This window comes from Fundulus heteroclitus, chromosome 12 (genome assembly GCF_011125445.2).
Source record: "Fundulus heteroclitus isolate FHET01 chromosome 12, MU-UCD_Fhet_4.1, whole genome shotgun sequence".
Classification (NCBI taxonomy): domain Eukaryota; kingdom Metazoa; phylum Chordata; class Actinopteri; order Cyprinodontiformes; family Fundulidae; genus Fundulus; species Fundulus heteroclitus.
This window is the reverse complement of record NC_046372.1, coordinates 46,631,854-46,649,855: the sequence shown is the minus strand read 5'-3', so window position 1 is coordinate 46,649,855 and position 18,002 is coordinate 46,631,854. Positions and strand designations below refer to the sequence as shown.

At 41.3% G+C, this 18,002-nt stretch overlaps 1 protein-coding gene across 4 annotated transcripts in view; it reads right to left on the bottom strand.

The window, feature by feature from the left end:
* LOC105915816 (nuclear receptor subfamily 6 group A member 1-A) overlaps nucleotides 1–18,002 on the bottom strand; it is a 149,959-nt gene that overhangs the window by 24,833 nt on the left and 107,124 nt on the right. Inside the window, exon 1 of one of the 4 annotated variants that reach the window (XM_021309347.2) lies at nucleotides 6,183–6,349. The exons of 2 other annotated variants lie outside the window; for them this stretch is intronic. In XM_021309347.2, the coding sequence (XP_021165022.1) occupies nucleotides 6,183–6,207 (25 nt within the window). In that variant the 5' untranslated portion in view covers nucleotides 6,208–6,349. Of the gene's footprint in view, nucleotides 1–4,733; nucleotides 4,928–6,182; nucleotides 6,350–18,002 lie in introns of those variants that run through there. One more of the 4 variants, XM_021309353.2, reaches the window with a different exon arrangement.

Here is an 18,002-nt window from a genome sequence, read left to right as displayed (position 1 = left end):
CTTCCTGTTATCTACTGACGTCAGCCCTCGGTCAGTTTGCTTCCTTGCCAAATTCACAAGACACACTCAAGGTGGGTTTGAAGGCAGACATCTCCTTTTAGTAACCCCCACAATCGGGTCTGAAATGGTCAAAACTGCAAAAGAAAGAAATGAAGGAATGAAATTTGCAACACCTCCTGAAGTTTCTGTCTCTGCTGTGTCAGATTAAACGATCAGCCACTCAGGCAAAAACTACAGATCCCCTTTTTTAGAAGCTTTTTAAAGCTTCTAGCTTCCTCTGACTGCGTTTAAACACCTCACTCATACCCACAGCGTTGTAAGGCCATCCGCTAGAGTCTTCACACGGTATTCTCACTAATCAGGCAAACCTTTTAGTTTGAGTTTTGGCTCAGCTGGTCTCTGCTGGCCTTTTAAGGTGAAAATTGTTCGCTTCAGGTCATCGGTTCATTTCTCAGTGCACCTCTAGTTTAACACAATAGATATATCAGGCGACTCAGGAGAAGTGTCACCAATTTTGACTTAAGCCTTTAACTTTTTAATGTGATGACTGAATGTATGTCATATCAAAACTCTAATCTAACAGGAGCTGTACATATGGCATTCAGACTGTTTATTAGACTGACTGTGAAAATATTGATGCTTTTATGTAGACGCATTCAACCCTTGGACCTTAGCAATACATGGTTGTGGCCAAATGCAAGAAAGAATTGCAGCTAAGATGGGAACTCTCCACGGTTTATCTTTCACAGCAAGCCTATTTAAGTGTAGAAGTATGTAGGGTGTGAATCTGTCACAAGGTCATGAATGAGACGCAATGACGAATTCCCCTAAGGTGATGATAAGAAGTCATAAAAAGCACTGCTTCATCTTGAACTCCACCCTCTCCTCCTTTCCCTATAGTGTGGGTGCAAGAACCCCCGACACGATGTGACGCACATACAAAGTCACCCAACACCCCTCCATGCTCATTAAAGCCTGTATTGTTTTGCCAGAGGTCAGCCAGGGTTTCTTTCCCAACTTTCAACACACGCCGGGAGATGAGAGTGGAGCAGAAGCCCCAGACCGCTCCCAGCAGTGCCACAAACACCGTCAATGTATCACAGGATATAACAGAATTTCCTAGAGGTATGATTCTTATCTCAGATGGAAAATTTGTTAGAAAATTTCGGTACGGCCGAAAATATTTTTAATGAAGATGATGGGATAGGGTTTTCTTTGATTGTCTTGTTTCATGCTGAGGACTGGTTTATCAAAGCTAAATCTTTCCACTGTCTAAACCATGCATGCACAACGGCTGATGTTAGCCTAAAGGAGCCTTTTGAGCCAGCGACAGAGCAGGTCCTGCCACGGCGGTGGTTGTCTTTTTCAGGTTTTGTCTCGGGCTTTCCATAACAATCGTGCCCAGCTGAGGCAGGCAGCGGGGGTTGCAGGAATCTGCTGTACTTTTCCGCTGTAGGCACCCTCCCTCCCTCCTAACTTCCTCCTCTCCAGCTTCTTAGTCCTTTCAGCCCTCCTATCTCTTCTTCTCTGAAACTTATCTCCCTTACCTGGGGGTAAAGGAGATGAATACACACACACACACAGAACTCTAACCGGAGCCTAACTGACTATACCTACATGAAGAATCATCAACTTGTTCTCGGAGGTTAAAGGCAAGTGAAGACCCGGTGGGATGAGGATCCAGCATTCCTCACAGCCCACACCGTGATGCTAATCTTCAAAGTTGCGTGCATGCAGTTGCAGGTCGAGCTGCTCCACGAGACAATGGTGACCTGTTGACTCTGTTGGCTTCACAACACACACATGTGGCCTACAGGATAAATCATTTAGACTGACTGATACTGTCCAAAGGCACAAAGCACTCTTCTGCTAAGGCCAGCCACACGTATGACTGCATTGTTAAATAATACGGGAATTGCTCTATCCAAGGCTTGGGCTGGTTTCAGGTCAAACCAAACCAAGTTTTAACACTTTCATTTTCATAAAATCCATTCTAAGGGTCAAAGTCCTTTAAAGAATATGCCAGAGAAAACATTGTAGAGAGTTGAGTTTTCCTCTGCTGTAACGATCATGGAGCAATGTGGCACTGTCCCTCCCCTGCCTGTTGCTACACACTGCGCATCAGCTGGCTGAAAGAAGTGTTTTCCTGTTTTGTTTTTTTAGAAGAAAGACAGAATTTGCCTGATAACTGAACTAAAAGAGCAGAACTCATCACCCTTACCTGCGTAATGTGCTTGTAAAAGCACAGTTGTAAGGCTGAGGGGAGCGGGGCTGTTTAACAGCTGACAGACTGTCTCCACACCCAGCTATTATAACTTAGACGTGGCCATTAAGAGGTGATTGGCATAAAAGTAGGCAAATAGAATTAGGTGGAATAAGAACTCATAAAACTTAGCAGGTGTTTACGCTATCAATTTTGCTCAAGAGTGTCAAGTGTCACAATCAACATAGGAAACAAATGGTACAGAAAACATTATTAGCACTGGAATTGTATGTTATTGTACTTGATGTTTCTTTTTCACATTCAGTAACTAGGTGATGTTACACTTTGTGGTTTAGCTCATTTTTGTATAAATACCAGGACATTTTTACAGTGAGAATCCCAAAGCGACTCACGCATAGCCTGAAATCTGCAGTAACTGTCCTGCCACAGCTGTTTATATCTGGATAATAATATACAGTTTGGTTGAACACAGGAAATTACAACCTGAAAGCTGTTAGGAATTATCCATCGTGGAGGAGAACCCGCCCTCACTTGTAATCCCAGCTTTTGAGATTTCAGTTTTTTGAAAGCTGTGTGACAGATACTAAAAGGTCCATATCAAAACGGTACATGAGTATGGGCCTTCAGTTTGAGATGGACCAGTGCATCTTTACCAGGTTAAAACAAGAACCGAAATAAACAGCAATGTTCAACTAACTGGGCCTCAATTCGGCCTTACCTATGAGCGTCGGTGCTCAGATTTAAACCCCATTTAGGTACCGATCAGAACTTCCTGAGTGTTGTTTACTTCACATCAACCATACATCCTATGTATTTATATATTAATAAACTGAAAATACATCAAGGTGGTGTCAAACAGTTCGGTTTGTGCGTTAATGTTTTCTTCTGAGACAGAAAGGTACATTCCTGCCTCCATTTAACACACAATGGATGAAAACAGAGTTAAACATCAGCTGATCATGAGAAGGGAACCAAATGTTTCTGTCGCCAAAAGCAAGCATGAAGGTGAAAGCTAAATTTGCAACACATCAAGAGAGTTCAGTCCCCTGACCGCATGTGTGCATGTTTGTCCTGGGGGGGTGGGGGGCCGTCGAGGTAACACACCCTTGAAAGACAAAGATCTGCAACATGACGGACCTGATGGGCTGCTTTGACGTGGCCGGGCCAGCTGGGATGGATACGTTTCAGTGAAAATTAGGGAAAAAGCGGCATGCGCTGCAGCAACGGCTAACCTCTGTCACTGGCTATTTATAGGCAGAGTCACAGCAGTCCCTGACCTCCCCCCACTGCCACAATTGATCTTCACACATTGATCCGTCCCCCAATATACATCCAACAACCTCCCATGCTTTGCTTCTTCACCTCGTTCTTTTCCCCGCTCATAAGCTGGGCTTTGGTTTGATAGGCTCCCGCCAGCAGATCCAAGTGAGAGAAAGCAGGAGGTGTTTCTGCTGAGGTGCAGCAGTAATAGTATGGAGTTAACGCTCCTCCAGCTGGAGCACAAACAAACAAGAATGCTTGCTGAGGGATTAACACGAGGGGGAGGGGATGAATACAGTAACAGGGTCCTTCCACATGCTCCGTCCTCCAAGGAGAAATGATCAAGAACAACAACCAGGAGCTGCAGTCATTTACTAGATCAGAACCAGAATACCCATTTTTTAAATCCATTAAACAAAAGAACTCGACACTGTGATTCCCTCTCCTTTACCATATGGAGTATATGAAAAGAGTAAGGAGGTACCACATTCCAAGATCCTGCAACACAAGTTAAAAAGGAGGGAGGGGCAGCTTGGTGTGTGGGACAGTAATGTAAAATCTGCCTAATAAACATGGGAATGTTTCCCCAAATGAAAGCTATAAAGTTACATTGTGTGGAACCAGCAACGAGAAGCAACATAGCACAAAAGGTGACCAAGAAAATCTTTGAAACACAAAGGAAGAAAAGGCAAGTCAGCAGCTGGTTTCAGGTTCTGTGCCCCCACTGCTGACTAGCACCAAACGGACAGCCATGCGACCAGGCGGACTCATACAGAGGTGCGCTGGAAACGTGTATGCCACACCTCTACACGCACACAAACGCACTGATCACTGTGAGGAGATGAGATTTCTCTCATTGCTGCACCATGAAAACGCTGAATTATGAACAGCAGGAGGAACTGCCGGCTGAAGCAGACCTCAAAAAGCCGAGCTGGGAATAAACAACACAATGCATATCTAAGCTATAGGGAACCTGCTTGCTCTCTTTGAGTCATTAAGGAAGAAACATTTAAGGAAGAAACACTTTCCTCAATACCCTGGAGCTTTGCATTACACCCCAGGGAAGAGCAGCAACAAGCAACAGACCAACTCAACTCATAAATTATGACAGAAATAGAGTTGAGCATTAAAAAAGGAATTCTAGTCTCCAGTTGGAGTTAAATTCTGTTTACCAACACCCCCACCCACCCACCCACCCCCATTATTATCTACATCTGAGCCATTTAGAGAAAGCAGCTGCCATCCTTACCTTCCCATGTATCCATTTCATGCTTCTCCCAGTCTGCCTGGACCCCATTCAAGCATGAACCTGGCTTAAGAAAAACAGGCCTTGCGTCCTCATGTCTCTCTTTTTATCCTTCTCTTCCCGTTCCTCTCTGCTCTCGCTCTCAGCAGCCTCTTCCCACGGCAGCCTGCTCCTCTCTGGCCACAGCCGGAGCCCAGCAACACCAATGGTCACTTTACTGCTTGGTCACATGACTAGGAGAGTTCAAGCCCCTGAGGTCACCACTTGGCTCGAGGTCCAATGACAGCTAAGGTTATCTGAGTGGAACTGATAGCCCTATTTTCTCTGACGTTCAACAATACCTCCCCGCCCCTCACCCAAATTAGCCTCCCCTTCAACCATGCCTCTGGCACTTCTGAGGAGGACCAAAGTGCATGCTCAAGCATAAACACAGGTCCAAGCTGACAAAACACACAGATATTAGACCGCTGAGGCCCTCGGTCCAACAGGCAGAGGTTTAAGCTGAAGTTTGTAGGATGCGTCTTTACAGCCCCAACAGTGTAGAAGGCCTAACAGAGGTAGAGGGGCTATAATCTGAAAACAATGGAGGTCCTCTCTAAGGATCCACCACCTGTTCCTCCTTTAAAATTAGCGCTCCGGTCTTCATTAATATGGGTTAAAATTAAGAGTTCTTTTAAGAGTATTTTATATCAGAAATGTTTAGGAGCACTGAATTTAGTGCTAATTCGGTGTGATTAGCAAGAAAAGCATTGATCTCCATCCACAGCTAGAAAATATCTAATACTAACATTTCTTGTTACATCATGCTACCCTTGATTATATTTCAAACTGGCTACTGTTGTGAAGATGTTTATCTGCATTTCATTCAACATTTTGACAGCTGTTGTACATTTCTGTGGACGGCAGATCTAATGAAATCCCAACTAACAGATCAGCAAATAAACAGTTTTACTGTAGCCATCACTAGTTTCTATAGACCTGGTCTATAGAAACTAGTGATCCAGCCGGCTTTTAATCCAGCCGGCTTTTATATGGCATGCACTACAAGTTGAGCTAATAGAGTCAATAAGATAAATTTGTCACGTCTCAGCTGAGTGAAATAAATAAGACTTTTTTCACTCATGACATGAAGCTGAGGTGTTGAACTGCATCTGCAACTAAAAAAACACTATAGCTTGAAATTAAAATCCAAAACTTCATTGCATAGTCATGTTGGAAATATTCAAAATGACCTTACTAACTTTTATTGGATAGCTACCGGTTTTCTAATCCAGCAATGTTTTTGTGTAGCTTGGAACAGTATTGATAAAAAAACAAGCCTTCTAAGCAATGAAGTATTGGTGAACTCTGCAAAAATGCTGCAATCTAAAGAGTTAAACTTTTTAAAAAGGTGTAACGATGATTTTGCCCAAAATCAGGTGTTATATTAATTAGCCTTAAACTGATTCTTACCATCCAGTGGGTTCCCTTCCTTCATCCCCTCCAGTGCTCTGGCTAGGGGATCAAAGCATCCAGTGTTTCACCAGTTGAGCCACACCCTAAACTCAACTGTTCAACATGACTCTTCCCACAGCCCGCAGCTTCCTTCCTACCTGACTCTGACCAGTCACTACACTGGACAAGCCTGTCCAGGTCACCCAACCAGCTTTCTGGTCCACCCTCTGTAAAGCTCCACCCTACTCAATACCACTTGTTCAGTCTCCCAGCAGCAGCTCACCAGCACACACACACACACACACACACACACACACACACACACACACACACACACACACACACACACACACACACACAAAAAGGCCCTACCCCCAATGTGAATGCTAATGACCGTGGCCACACTAAGTCACATTTAAGAAGCTTTCACATTGTGAAACATCAGGAGGAATTGCTTGTGAAGGCTTACAGGCGACCAGAAGACAGAGGTTGCATGCTGGGCTCAAGGAGACTCACAGCAGTGTGGACGGAACAGTTAAGCCAGACAGGCTAGTAGAGAAGGAAAATGCAAAAAGATGTCTTGCCTTCTTCAACTTTACATTAATACCATAGTCTCCCTCCATCTGTCACTTAACTTTAAGGCATTATTAGTAGGACAGGGTCAGGATGTTGGAGCTGCAGACGTCTTAATGTGCAACATTCGGTTTCATTTTTCTCTGTGGTCCTAACAATTAACAATTGTGGAATGGGAATGAAATGCTTAACTTAAAGCAGCTGTGTATGTGCCTATCTCTGGAGACATTCCTTGAACTGACGGCCGAAATGTACCACCCTCCCAATAAAGAGATTTTTCGAAGGTTCTGTAGATATAAAGAACCAACAGTAGACGTGTTTCCATCCAATTCTCATGCAAATTTTGAGAAATTCGCATCACACGTGTTTCCAGTTTACTGCTTGTTAGCGAATTAACCAGGCGACGTACAGTATAATGTCGTCAGGCGTTGACTGTAATAAAACAGGAAGTAGAGGCTGCTAACTAAATCGAACCATAGATCAATAATGGAGCGAGGCTATGAATGTGCCAAGTTTTTTTTTTTTTTTTAACGGAAGTAACTAAGAAATGCTCGCCTCTCTTCGTCAGTTCACATGTACCTGTTGTTGCTTCCAGTCATGTTTTTGAGAGTTATTTGAATATCTGAGAAAACGCCGGCAACAGAAACAGCCGATCAATCATGTGAGGTAAACCTTTGGTACGTCACAACTGATTAAACAAATGAGTTTCCATCTCCTCTTTAGCACATTTACTGCTTTTCGAAAAAGTCAAAAACCACCTCAAGCGAGCATACTTTTTTTTTGCGAAATTTAGTGAGTTGATTCGAATTTTGCCGTTTCCATCAACCTCTTCTAATGTGACACTTCAAAATGTGCATTAAAAAACCTCGATGGAAACACGGTTACTATCCATCATCTTTAAGGATGCAGAGGATAAAATGTTTTTTTGACATTCTGTCCATTTCTTCTACACTAAAAAAGTACTTGCTTTTATATCCTTGCATGTGAGGACACTTAACTACTGCATAGACGATGGTTAGAGGATCATTTGCCGCATGTGACTTTAGCTCTTTTTTTTTCCATGACACAAAGATGAAAGGCATGATCAGCCATGTTGTCTTTAACCTTGAATTCAAGCCTAGTCAGGGTTTTATCTGTGTTTTTGTCAGTGAGAGGAGTAACCTCAGGCTTAACAAGACGCTGGACAGGCCCCTATGTCTCCATATCCTGCTGCTCTATTATTTACAGTGCTAAAAGGCAGTGGTCTACCTACAGCAGGTGGAGAAAACAGGACTTTTTCATCTTTGTTGTCAGCCAGTATGTTTGGGAGATGAAAAAAAGGTTTTCTGTTTTTGTTTGTTACATGCGAACTATGTGTGTCAGCAATAAACTCCTTTGGTGATATGACATGAAATGCTCAACCTTGTAGTTGCATTACAATATTCAATGTTTTTTAATGTAAACATTGCCTGTGCCTGCTGACACTGTGTGCTTGTTATTTTGTGGTTTGTTTCACTACTTTTCCACCTCTTTCATATATGCTGAAATATCCTTAAAAAAAAAAGCTAAAGTTGCTTACCAAGGTTCTTATTTGACTTGATGTCAGCTTAAAAGGGCTGTTCTTTTGCTTTCAGAATTTCCTTCAATAGTTGAGTAACAAAGGCCATTTCTTGTGTTTAAGCTCCCCTCCCCCTCCGACACACTGTCACAAACCTCTTCATTCTACAGACAAAGAGCTTCAAGATAAACAGGAGTGAGCCACACTCTTCCTCCCCCAATATACAGTCAAAGCAAAAGGAAGGCACACATTCTTTTAATTTAATGTTTGACATGAAATGTGATAATCATTTCCTTACCCTCAAGATATCCTTAGAGTTAGACGAAAAGAGTTTAAATAAGCAACTAAAACTTTATAACATGTCATGGCTTAATTGATCAAAACTCTTTACAAGAAGGCTTCAGTGCATTCAGTTTAACGCAAAGATTTTAAGGTCTGAACACCGCTTCAATTATGGTGAGATCTGAACTTTGGCTGGAACAATGTAACATCCTAATGCATTTTTTCTTTTCTTTTTCCCCCTGATTCTGTAGCAGTTTTGCTGCTCTGTGTAAAATCCTCTTTTCGCAGTGGGACCTGAAACCAGCCAGTCAGCTGTGAGGACAGATGGCCTCAGGTTTGTAACACGGAAATGATCCCAAGTCTTCAGCCCTCCACTATGCTTAAAAGGACAGTGTGCAACTAATTTGGCTTTTAATTAGCAAAAATCAAGTATTGCTTTAATAAATTCATATTCCAGCAAATTCTAATAACCTCAAAAATGAAAGCGTTCTCATAACTTAGTAGTTTATAAACACATAGGTGCACCAACTCAGAGGTGCCATGTTGCATCGCTATTCATGAGTTCAGAACCCGAAATGGGACAAACTTATCAGCCATACCTATTTTCCCTATCTGTCCCCGATATGAGGACATGCCGACAGCGGAGGAGGAGTATAAAACAAGCAAAGACGACCATAGATCAGTCTATTTGCTGTTTTCTGTTAAAATGGATGACAATCTATCTTCTTTGCCCAGCGAGAGGGAAGAGAAAGTAACCAAGAAAAGAAAGATAAGTAATATCCGGAAGAAAAAGAGGGTCTATATCAGCACAGCTATTATTACCAGGTGGAGATAATTAATGAGGTATTTAGGATTCAAAACGGATGTAGAGGTTGCAGTCTTTCTGCTGGACAGGTAAGTTAATTCAATATAAATGTGAAGTTTATTTAGGTGTTATGTTAGAAACAGGGCAGTGTGGTCCAGTAACCCATCTGTCCTACCGGTAGAGACGGCTCGTTTGTCCGTCTTCCTCTCAGGGAGTATGTGGGAGGGAAGCAGAGGGATATCAGCTGGCCGGTTCACTGTCTGTAGTGCGCAGCGAGATCTGTTCTACTTACTGGTGTTTATAGTTGCTTATATTAGAGCCAAAAAATGCCACTTCACGTTCAGCAACGAGGCCAAAAAAACGCGACCCACGGAATTTACAAGCAACTACAGAAAAAAATAAACAAGTGGACTTGGCAACAGTGCCAAAAATGACTTTAGACAATGACTGTAGTTATTAGCAGTAGCTTGGTACCAAATACATTTAGGACATGTTTACAGTATCACATTTATGACACTCCTGTAGCCGCTCCTGTAGTAGTGAGCTAAAGCCTATTACACACTTGGTGACAACCGAGAAATTAGTTCTTGTTCTTGAGATGGCAAGAACAAGAACACCTTACTACAAATTCTGTAGCTGAACTCCTAGAAAGTCCCGCCCACCATGGCATACGTCACACCCCACTAAGATTGTGAGTATTTGACAGAGAGCAGCACAACGGCAGAGAGGGCAGTTTTAAAATTGATCAAAGAGGAGGAAGAGGAGAAAAACACATTTGAAGCTGAAGAGGAAGAAGATTCCTTGCTGTTATTCACGATTGCTGCAGAAATGGGGAAGATAAGTAAACACAGGTGGTATGTTTGACCGCTCAATACCACCAGAGGTAAACAGGGCAAATGCGGTGTCATAGTTTGATAGATGCAAGAGATGGGTGACAAAAGACATTTTTCATACTTCAGGATGTCAGCCAGTCGTTTTGATGACCTTGTTTGCCGGATCATTACGTTATGTTACTGTTCAAAACGCTGCGCCAAAAACAAAGTTCAAAAATACCAATGTAACCATGGCCATCTAGATCCTGGTCAATCACACAACAGTTGTCAAGACAAAAAAAGGTTCTGCCCAGATGATGTGTCACAAACAAGCAGCAAGAACTCTCAAAGCAGGGCTGTGTCATTTTGTTCCTGCAGCTGTGGGAGCGAGAACAAAGTTCCCACTTCTCATGGAGGGTGTAACAGCCTTAAGTGTGATTTCTGTCAAATTGGGTGTTTTGAAATCTGGGCAAAAAACTCTGTTTGGGGATGCTAAAAAGTGTCAAATGACACAGATCCAAAAACATAGTTCAGTTCAACTGCAACATTGCAAACCTAAATTATGCCATCTCTCTTCTGTCCTACAATTCAACATGCCAGGGAATTCTGAGATGTACCCCCAGGGTCTGTCTGTGCCTTAACCACTGGCTGAACGTGCTTAAACCTTTACCTTCTGAGAGAATGTCCAACTCTACTGATTGTTAACTTGTAAATAAACTTTATTGCTAAAGAACAACTGTCTGGATTACAGTAAGACCCTTTTCAAGCTAGTGAGTAGCAACACTTGTTTTGCAAGGATCATATCTTTGTATTTTTGACACAAACCTTAATGCTCCAAACGTTTAAAGTGAAAAGAAACATCTGCTTTTATATTTGTTGATGATCAGTTAATATACTCGATAAATTGCACCACACAGCTTATCACATTAGAACCTTTAGAGGCAGGGAAGAGTCTGGTGTTAAACTGATGCAGCTTGAAACTTTTTAAATAAATATGTTTATTTGCACTATTTAAATGTCACCGTCTTGCTTCATAAACATTGAAGTGATATACTGTGGAATCCCCACCGGAGTGTCCTGTAAAGGTCTACAAGTAGCACAGTTTTCTTGTGAAGAAAACTGTGCATCTTACGTAGACAGACCGTAAATGAACAATTATCAAAAACAGACGGACAAGCCGTGTCTCAGTCAATTGACTGAGTGCGTAGCCTGCAACATAGCAACCCCATGATTGGCTCCAAGATAATCGGTTGGGGTCAAAAGATGATTACAGATAAAAGACAGCTTTGTTTGGACAGATTTAATCTTTTGTTTTTAAAGCTTTTGCAAGTGATTTGTGGCGTTTAATGCCCATATTCCCTTCTTTCAAAAATGCTTTATATAATATAAATATCTTACATTCTGACTGAAGAGCCTTTTAACGTTTAAACTAAGCTTCATTGAAAGGGCACAAACAGAGCTGGATTAGCTTTTAGAAATTGTGGACAGTAAAGTTAAGAAAAACATATATTCCCCACATTTTTATTTATTTTTTTACATTGCTCCTACACCAGCACTCAAATCGGTTCTACAATAGGCGGGCCCCAGTACACAATAGGTCCTGGTAAATGCTGCTTAGGCTATAACCATACTATAGTCGGGACATTTTTCTTTTTCTCCGCCGAGGCTGTGGGCTGTTTGTTTTAGGTGCAGGCAGCTGACCTCAGTGTGCCCAGGTTGAGTCCACTCCTCCAGATTAGGTTTACAATGAACCCAGATGAATTTGCTTCTCAGAGCCCTGGTGACCAGCAGATCAATGCAGTTGGTTTCCTTCCTGAACTTCCAAAGGGCATATAAAACTGAGCTGACCTGACCAAAGTTAATGACTTCTGAGAAAGGCACTCTCAACAGACCTCTACATTTCTAACCATCATGATGAGGGAATGGTGTTTGATTACATAGCTCTCCAGACGTTGAGAGTAACCAATTCCATTAGCTGTGTTACTGTAACAAACGACGTTTGTGTATGCGTGCACGAAATCAGTAATTTTAAACACTTAAATAGGTTTGCTTTGTTTTGCAAAAGCTTGTGCTGGACACTGGTATGGTTTCGAAACCGCTAAAAATTTTCAATAATTCCTACCAGTAGCAGGTTTTGCATCAACTCCCCATTGACTACACATGCACAAAAGCAACAGAAAACTTGTCCAAGACCGGGTTTGCAGGAGTAAAGCATGGTGCAGGACTGGAAGCAGAGCTAAAAGAGTCGAGTGTAGGGTAGGGAAAACAGCAGAGCAACGACTCAGACTTCTTTCAGGAGAATCAAATGTTTGTCAGTCTTCTAATGCTACTTGGGTTAGGGTTATTTTTTTTTAATCAATTTATAAGGGTAATAATCTGTTCACATAGAATTACTACATGAACCCATCTGTCTCCTCCATCAAACCTCAAATCCTGACATGTAATGAGGAGAATTTCCACCCAGAGAGAACATAAAGCAGTAAAAAGTAATTCTGGTCTTCATGAAATAAAATTATTGTGAAGATGCTAAAGAAGCACAGCTCAGGATAGTATAAAATACTTCAAAGACAATGATCTCTAGTGAACTTAAATCAATATTTCTGGACTGAATTCTTTCCTCGGATACTTGTAAATGAGACAGAACAATGAACTGATCCATAGAAGGATCAAATTAGTTGATTAATTTACCTTACTTTGCAAAAGTATTCATACTAGGGCTGTAAAGGTGTACTGATATCCTGGTTCAGGATGTCCCTCGGTTTTAAAGTCAGTTTGCTATGTTTTTGGTACGCTAATAAAGGGTTCACTTTACTTTTTTCAGCAGCAAAAAATTTATTGTTGAAATTTGTGAAAATAGTTTGATTTTAGAACTTCAATGAGTGGTCTCTGAAGAACTGAGTTAAGGAAAACCAGGTAGGGTCAATGCCTGGCTAAATTATACAACAATAATGCCATCTGAAAATGCTCAAGGTTGGTATTTAGGCATTTCTGAATAGGCGGATATATATATATATATATATATATATATATATATATATATATATATATATATATATATATATATATATATATATAAAAATATATAAATATATAAATTCTCTTACTTTGGAGTTGTTTTCATATACAGACATTCCAGTGTACCAGCTGTCCCTGAAGGCACTTTAAAAGTTTATCTGTTGGGATACACTCCTCCTCAGAGGAAATCCTTGGACAAGCCTGCTGCTGAGCAGCATTTAAGGCTGGTGGGACGCTACTATGGGCAGCAGGATTTGGACTGCAGCTAATCTTTCTGGTACGTTTAAGGTGAATAATGAGGCTAGTAATGCTGACAGACCTTTGGTTGTCCTTTGCCAAGAAACCCTAGAAGTGAAGCTACTGAAGTACAAAGTATAAGCAGTGCAAAGTCTGATTACTGGCATACTGATTGGTCCATGCCTATAAAAACAAAACCTGTTCCAGCGTCCACTGTAGGGAGTAGTTGATGATTTCAGTTTAAGAACACAATCCATACCAGTCTGCCACATGCTAGATAACTAGTTTCACCTCACATACTGTTTATGGGCAGACTGACATTAGCATTTATGTAAACGAAGACGCCTGATAAAATACTGTCCTCTTAGAATACTTATCTGATTAGTTTATTTACTGGATTTAACAGCTTTGAGATTTAAAATCTTACTTCTGATTGTGTGCTGACTAAAACTGCCAGTCGTTTCAAAACAAGCCCATAATACAACACAGAAACAAGCATTCATTGTCAAAACACAGCTCACTTCTATGGGTTACACATACAAATGAGCTGATTTAAATCTAAATGTAGGACCTGGTAGCAGGTTCTAGATTTCAAACCATTTTAAATAAGATTCCCTTCTGGTATTTTGTTTTAAATAAAGTATTAACTTTATTTAAACTATCCTAATAACAGTTTTAAAAACAAGATATTGTTTGAATTTCTAAATACTGCTTTAGACAATTTTTAGACACAGTTATCAGTAATGTCTAATAAAAGACCGGAGGGAATAAAACTATTGCAGGCAAAGTTACCAGAGCCATGCCATTTCAGTAAATATGTTGTTCAAGTAGACATATGTGGATACGGAAGACAGACAGATCAGAAACTTAGGACAAATTGCTAAAATCATAGGTAGAGAGGAAAAGCAAGGACAATGGAGTCACTCCTCTTCTAAGTCTTGTGAAACATTTTGGTTTCACCTTTGACCTTCTGAAATAACTGTCCAAAGCTAGGTGGTATCAGAACCAGTCTAAGCCTCGGTCAATGTCTTGATAGTACTATTTGCTTTTTCCATACAACAGGAATTGAAAGAGAACTAAAATGGTCTATTTGAGTTAAAGTACAATAAAATAAGAGTAACATATAGTTAATTTCAAATCAATCATTTGCCAGCAGGTGGGATTTCTTCTACTCTGTACACCGAGGAAAGAGGAACCTCTATTATCTAACTAGTTGTTTTGTACAAGAAGTCCAACAAATAAAGTACAATACCATTATAGAACAAGTGTGTTCTACTATCCTGGAAGGATGTGGAAAGTGAAACAGAGAGACAAAATTGTCCTCAGCATATTTATAAAATGAAGGTCTTTTTTTCCTGAAAGCAGGGAGCCTTTGGAACCGCAGACCAACAAGCTGGAAGCCGGCAATGCAGCAAGTGTGGCTAGACAGAATCCATAGCTCAATAAACAGCACATGACAGTCGACTGGGAATTTGCCAGAAGGGCCCAGAATGGCTCCCAGACCGACAGACGCCTGTGGTCTGATGAAGCAGAACCAGAGTTGTCTAGTTTCCCAAAGCACATGTGAAGGAAACCAAGTACCTAACCTACCATCACCTGGTCAGAAGCACCGGGGACTGTACTCTCCCTATTCCCCTTCACTCTCTGCACCTCAGACTTACAATACGAGCCAGAGGCATGGTGTGTAGGGCTGTGTTAAAAACATATATATATATATATTTTTTCCAATTATGAATCAATTTATATAACCAAAAGATCGGGTTAAAAACATAGAGATTTTCCACTGTGAACGTAAATGTGTGAGCCGGTATTACTTGAGGACATGTAATGTCCATATGTAGTTTTGCTTGTGTAACTTTGCTCCACGCTGACACGCGCAGAGCTCAATTTTTACGACTACGTATGCGTACACGCCGTCACACTATAAACTGATCGGCGGCAAGAAGTCTTCACATCGAAGTGTTTCATATGTGACACCGAGCTGCTCCACACAGGTGCTCGCAGGACGCGCGGCATCACAGCCTCTCTCTGTGTGTACACTGACAGATGTGCAGTGGGTGTCTGTTGGAAAAGAGACGGCTCTACATGCTCAACTAGCTAAGCTGATCAATCATTCAACCATCCCTTCCCAACCTTCGTCCCGCTGGGAATGAGTGTGGGAATTTATAGGACTTTGTCTCTAGAAATGTAGACAACAGGTACGCTTCACTATGAAGGTAAACGGTCCGGGGAGAGTCTGCGTGGCGCACAGCACCCCCAAGTATGTGGGAGTGGTAATATTGAGTATTTATCAGTAAGCTTAGCTTAACAACTGTGTTGGTCTGGTTATTAGTTCTTCTTCGGCTCGGAGACCTCAGCAGGACAAAAACAAAACAAAGCGGCAAGCTCCACCTAGTGGTCGGAAGCATGATCGCAACATACATCACAGGAGCCTGCACACTCCATTCTGGGAGGTGAATTTTTAATGTAATATTTTCAATAATGCGCCAGGTGTCCAAATTTAGTGTCCCTTTTTGGTTTAAAAAAGTATTTTTGAATTTAACTGAACAGAAATAGCAGCTGTAGATCTCTCTGGTGTCCTCTGTTTTCTACCCTGGATCTGTTTTCTGCCCCGCAGCATTTTTCTAAAAGCAATTGTCTCAACATTCAGGGAGATGGTTTGGTCCTTACAGCTGCCATTAACCATCATTGCTTTATTAATTTACTGTTGAGTTTTATAATAATACTAGTATCAATATGTTGCATAACTACAGTCATGAAATTCAGTTAACAGCTAAAAAATGTTTTTAATACCAGAAATCCAATTTGAGATCGGATGAATAATCGATTCTTGAAATTTGAATCGATAGCCAGGCCTAATGGTGTGGAAACAATAGTCTAATCTTGAATGTGAACAAGAGGAGATGGCTGTACAACTTAACTGAAACAGCAACACCATGTTTATTATTGGAGAAGAGGTTGAGGTGGTACAGATGAACCAATATCTCAGTTTTCAATTTGATAACGGACTGGACTGGGGACACAATAGTCAAGTCAAACACAAGGAAGCTTTGGCCCTTCAGAAAGATCCTGCATATCTTCTAGTCATGGAGAGTCAACTCTTCTGCCATCATATATCAGGTGTTCGGGTTGCAGCATCAGAGTCTTAAAGAAGGCGGAACAAGCTGATAAAGGACGTAAAATAAGGTCAACGACAGACGACCCTGAGGATGCTTTTCATCAGACTGTTAAACAACAACAGTGTTTTCAGGCGGAGGCTTCTCCAGAGCCGCTGTTAGACCGCCACAGAAGATCCTTCCTGCCTGCAGCCATCAGCATCTGTAATTGCTATTTGAAAACACATCTAGAATATTTTATTTCTCTTTGCAATTAATAAATCATTTATATATTAACTTGCATGACCTTCTACATGTTTCCAGATACAGTCACAGACGTGGCAGGGACATCAGCCATCTGTGGTGATGCTTTCCAGCAACTGGATCAGGGAGATCCATCAGTGTAAAGGACAGAAGATTTCAGAAAATCAACCAATCACAAAAAAAAACTGCTCAGGATTTCTGGTTAGGAGTCGAGGTATATGTAAAAATTTATTTATTATAAGTTATAAAAATCAGAAAAGGGTAGACAGTTCCAATATAATTCAAAAAGCTGTTTGGAATTACAAATGGCAACATGAGAGCTGATGTAGGAAAAACTTGAATTAATCTAGTTTAGAATGAATCAGAAATGAACAATTTCTTCAGCACTTTACAGCAACAGCAGGTCAGATCAACAAAAAGCAAGCTGCTGATTTATCAATCTCAAAAAAAGTGAGAAAATATTTTAAAATGTATTAATTTTAACAGATGCTTAAGAGGACTGAAGCTGTTGCAAAGAATACAATTATGTCCCAGCAGAGAGAGGCCAGCTACCTTCAAGGTTAGAATAAAATTCATTTCAGCATCAGAGGCAGCAGGTTTATTTGCTACAGCAGTGCCCCAGTTCACCACCAGAGGGCAGTGTCACACAAGCAAACAGCTGCAGTGAGCTCTTCCTCAGAAGACAAAGAGCTAGATAAATTAGCAGCATGAGCTGACTTGTTCACTTCCAAACATTCAGAGGCTGATCAAAGTGGATCACAATGTGCCCCTAGAGGCAGCATAGCAGCCATTTTCTTCTCTAGATGCGGGCCAGCAGCTTTAATGATGTGGGATGCTGAGCTGCTCTGCCTCCTAATCGTCTTATCTGCAGCCAGAGAACCCACATCTCCTTTGATGCTGTTTGGTTTCCGCTAACAACAGTGCCTTCTCTTCCAGCGGTTGCTGACCATCGTGGATAAATCCAGACGTGGATGTTGCTCTGTAACGGATAATTAAATTCATTTTGCACCCAAAAATGGGTTCCTCTCAAGCAGTGGGGAATACGTCTTAGATTTCTGCACAAATACTCAAGCCACTGCACCAAACTCCAAACGGAGATCAAAGAAATGCAGGCAGGCCCACACAAAAATCAGGTTTTAGAGGCATGGTCACGGCAGAGACCCCCAGCGCTAAGTTCTGCTCACGGTTCACCAGAATAAAAGCCTCAGAACAGAAGCC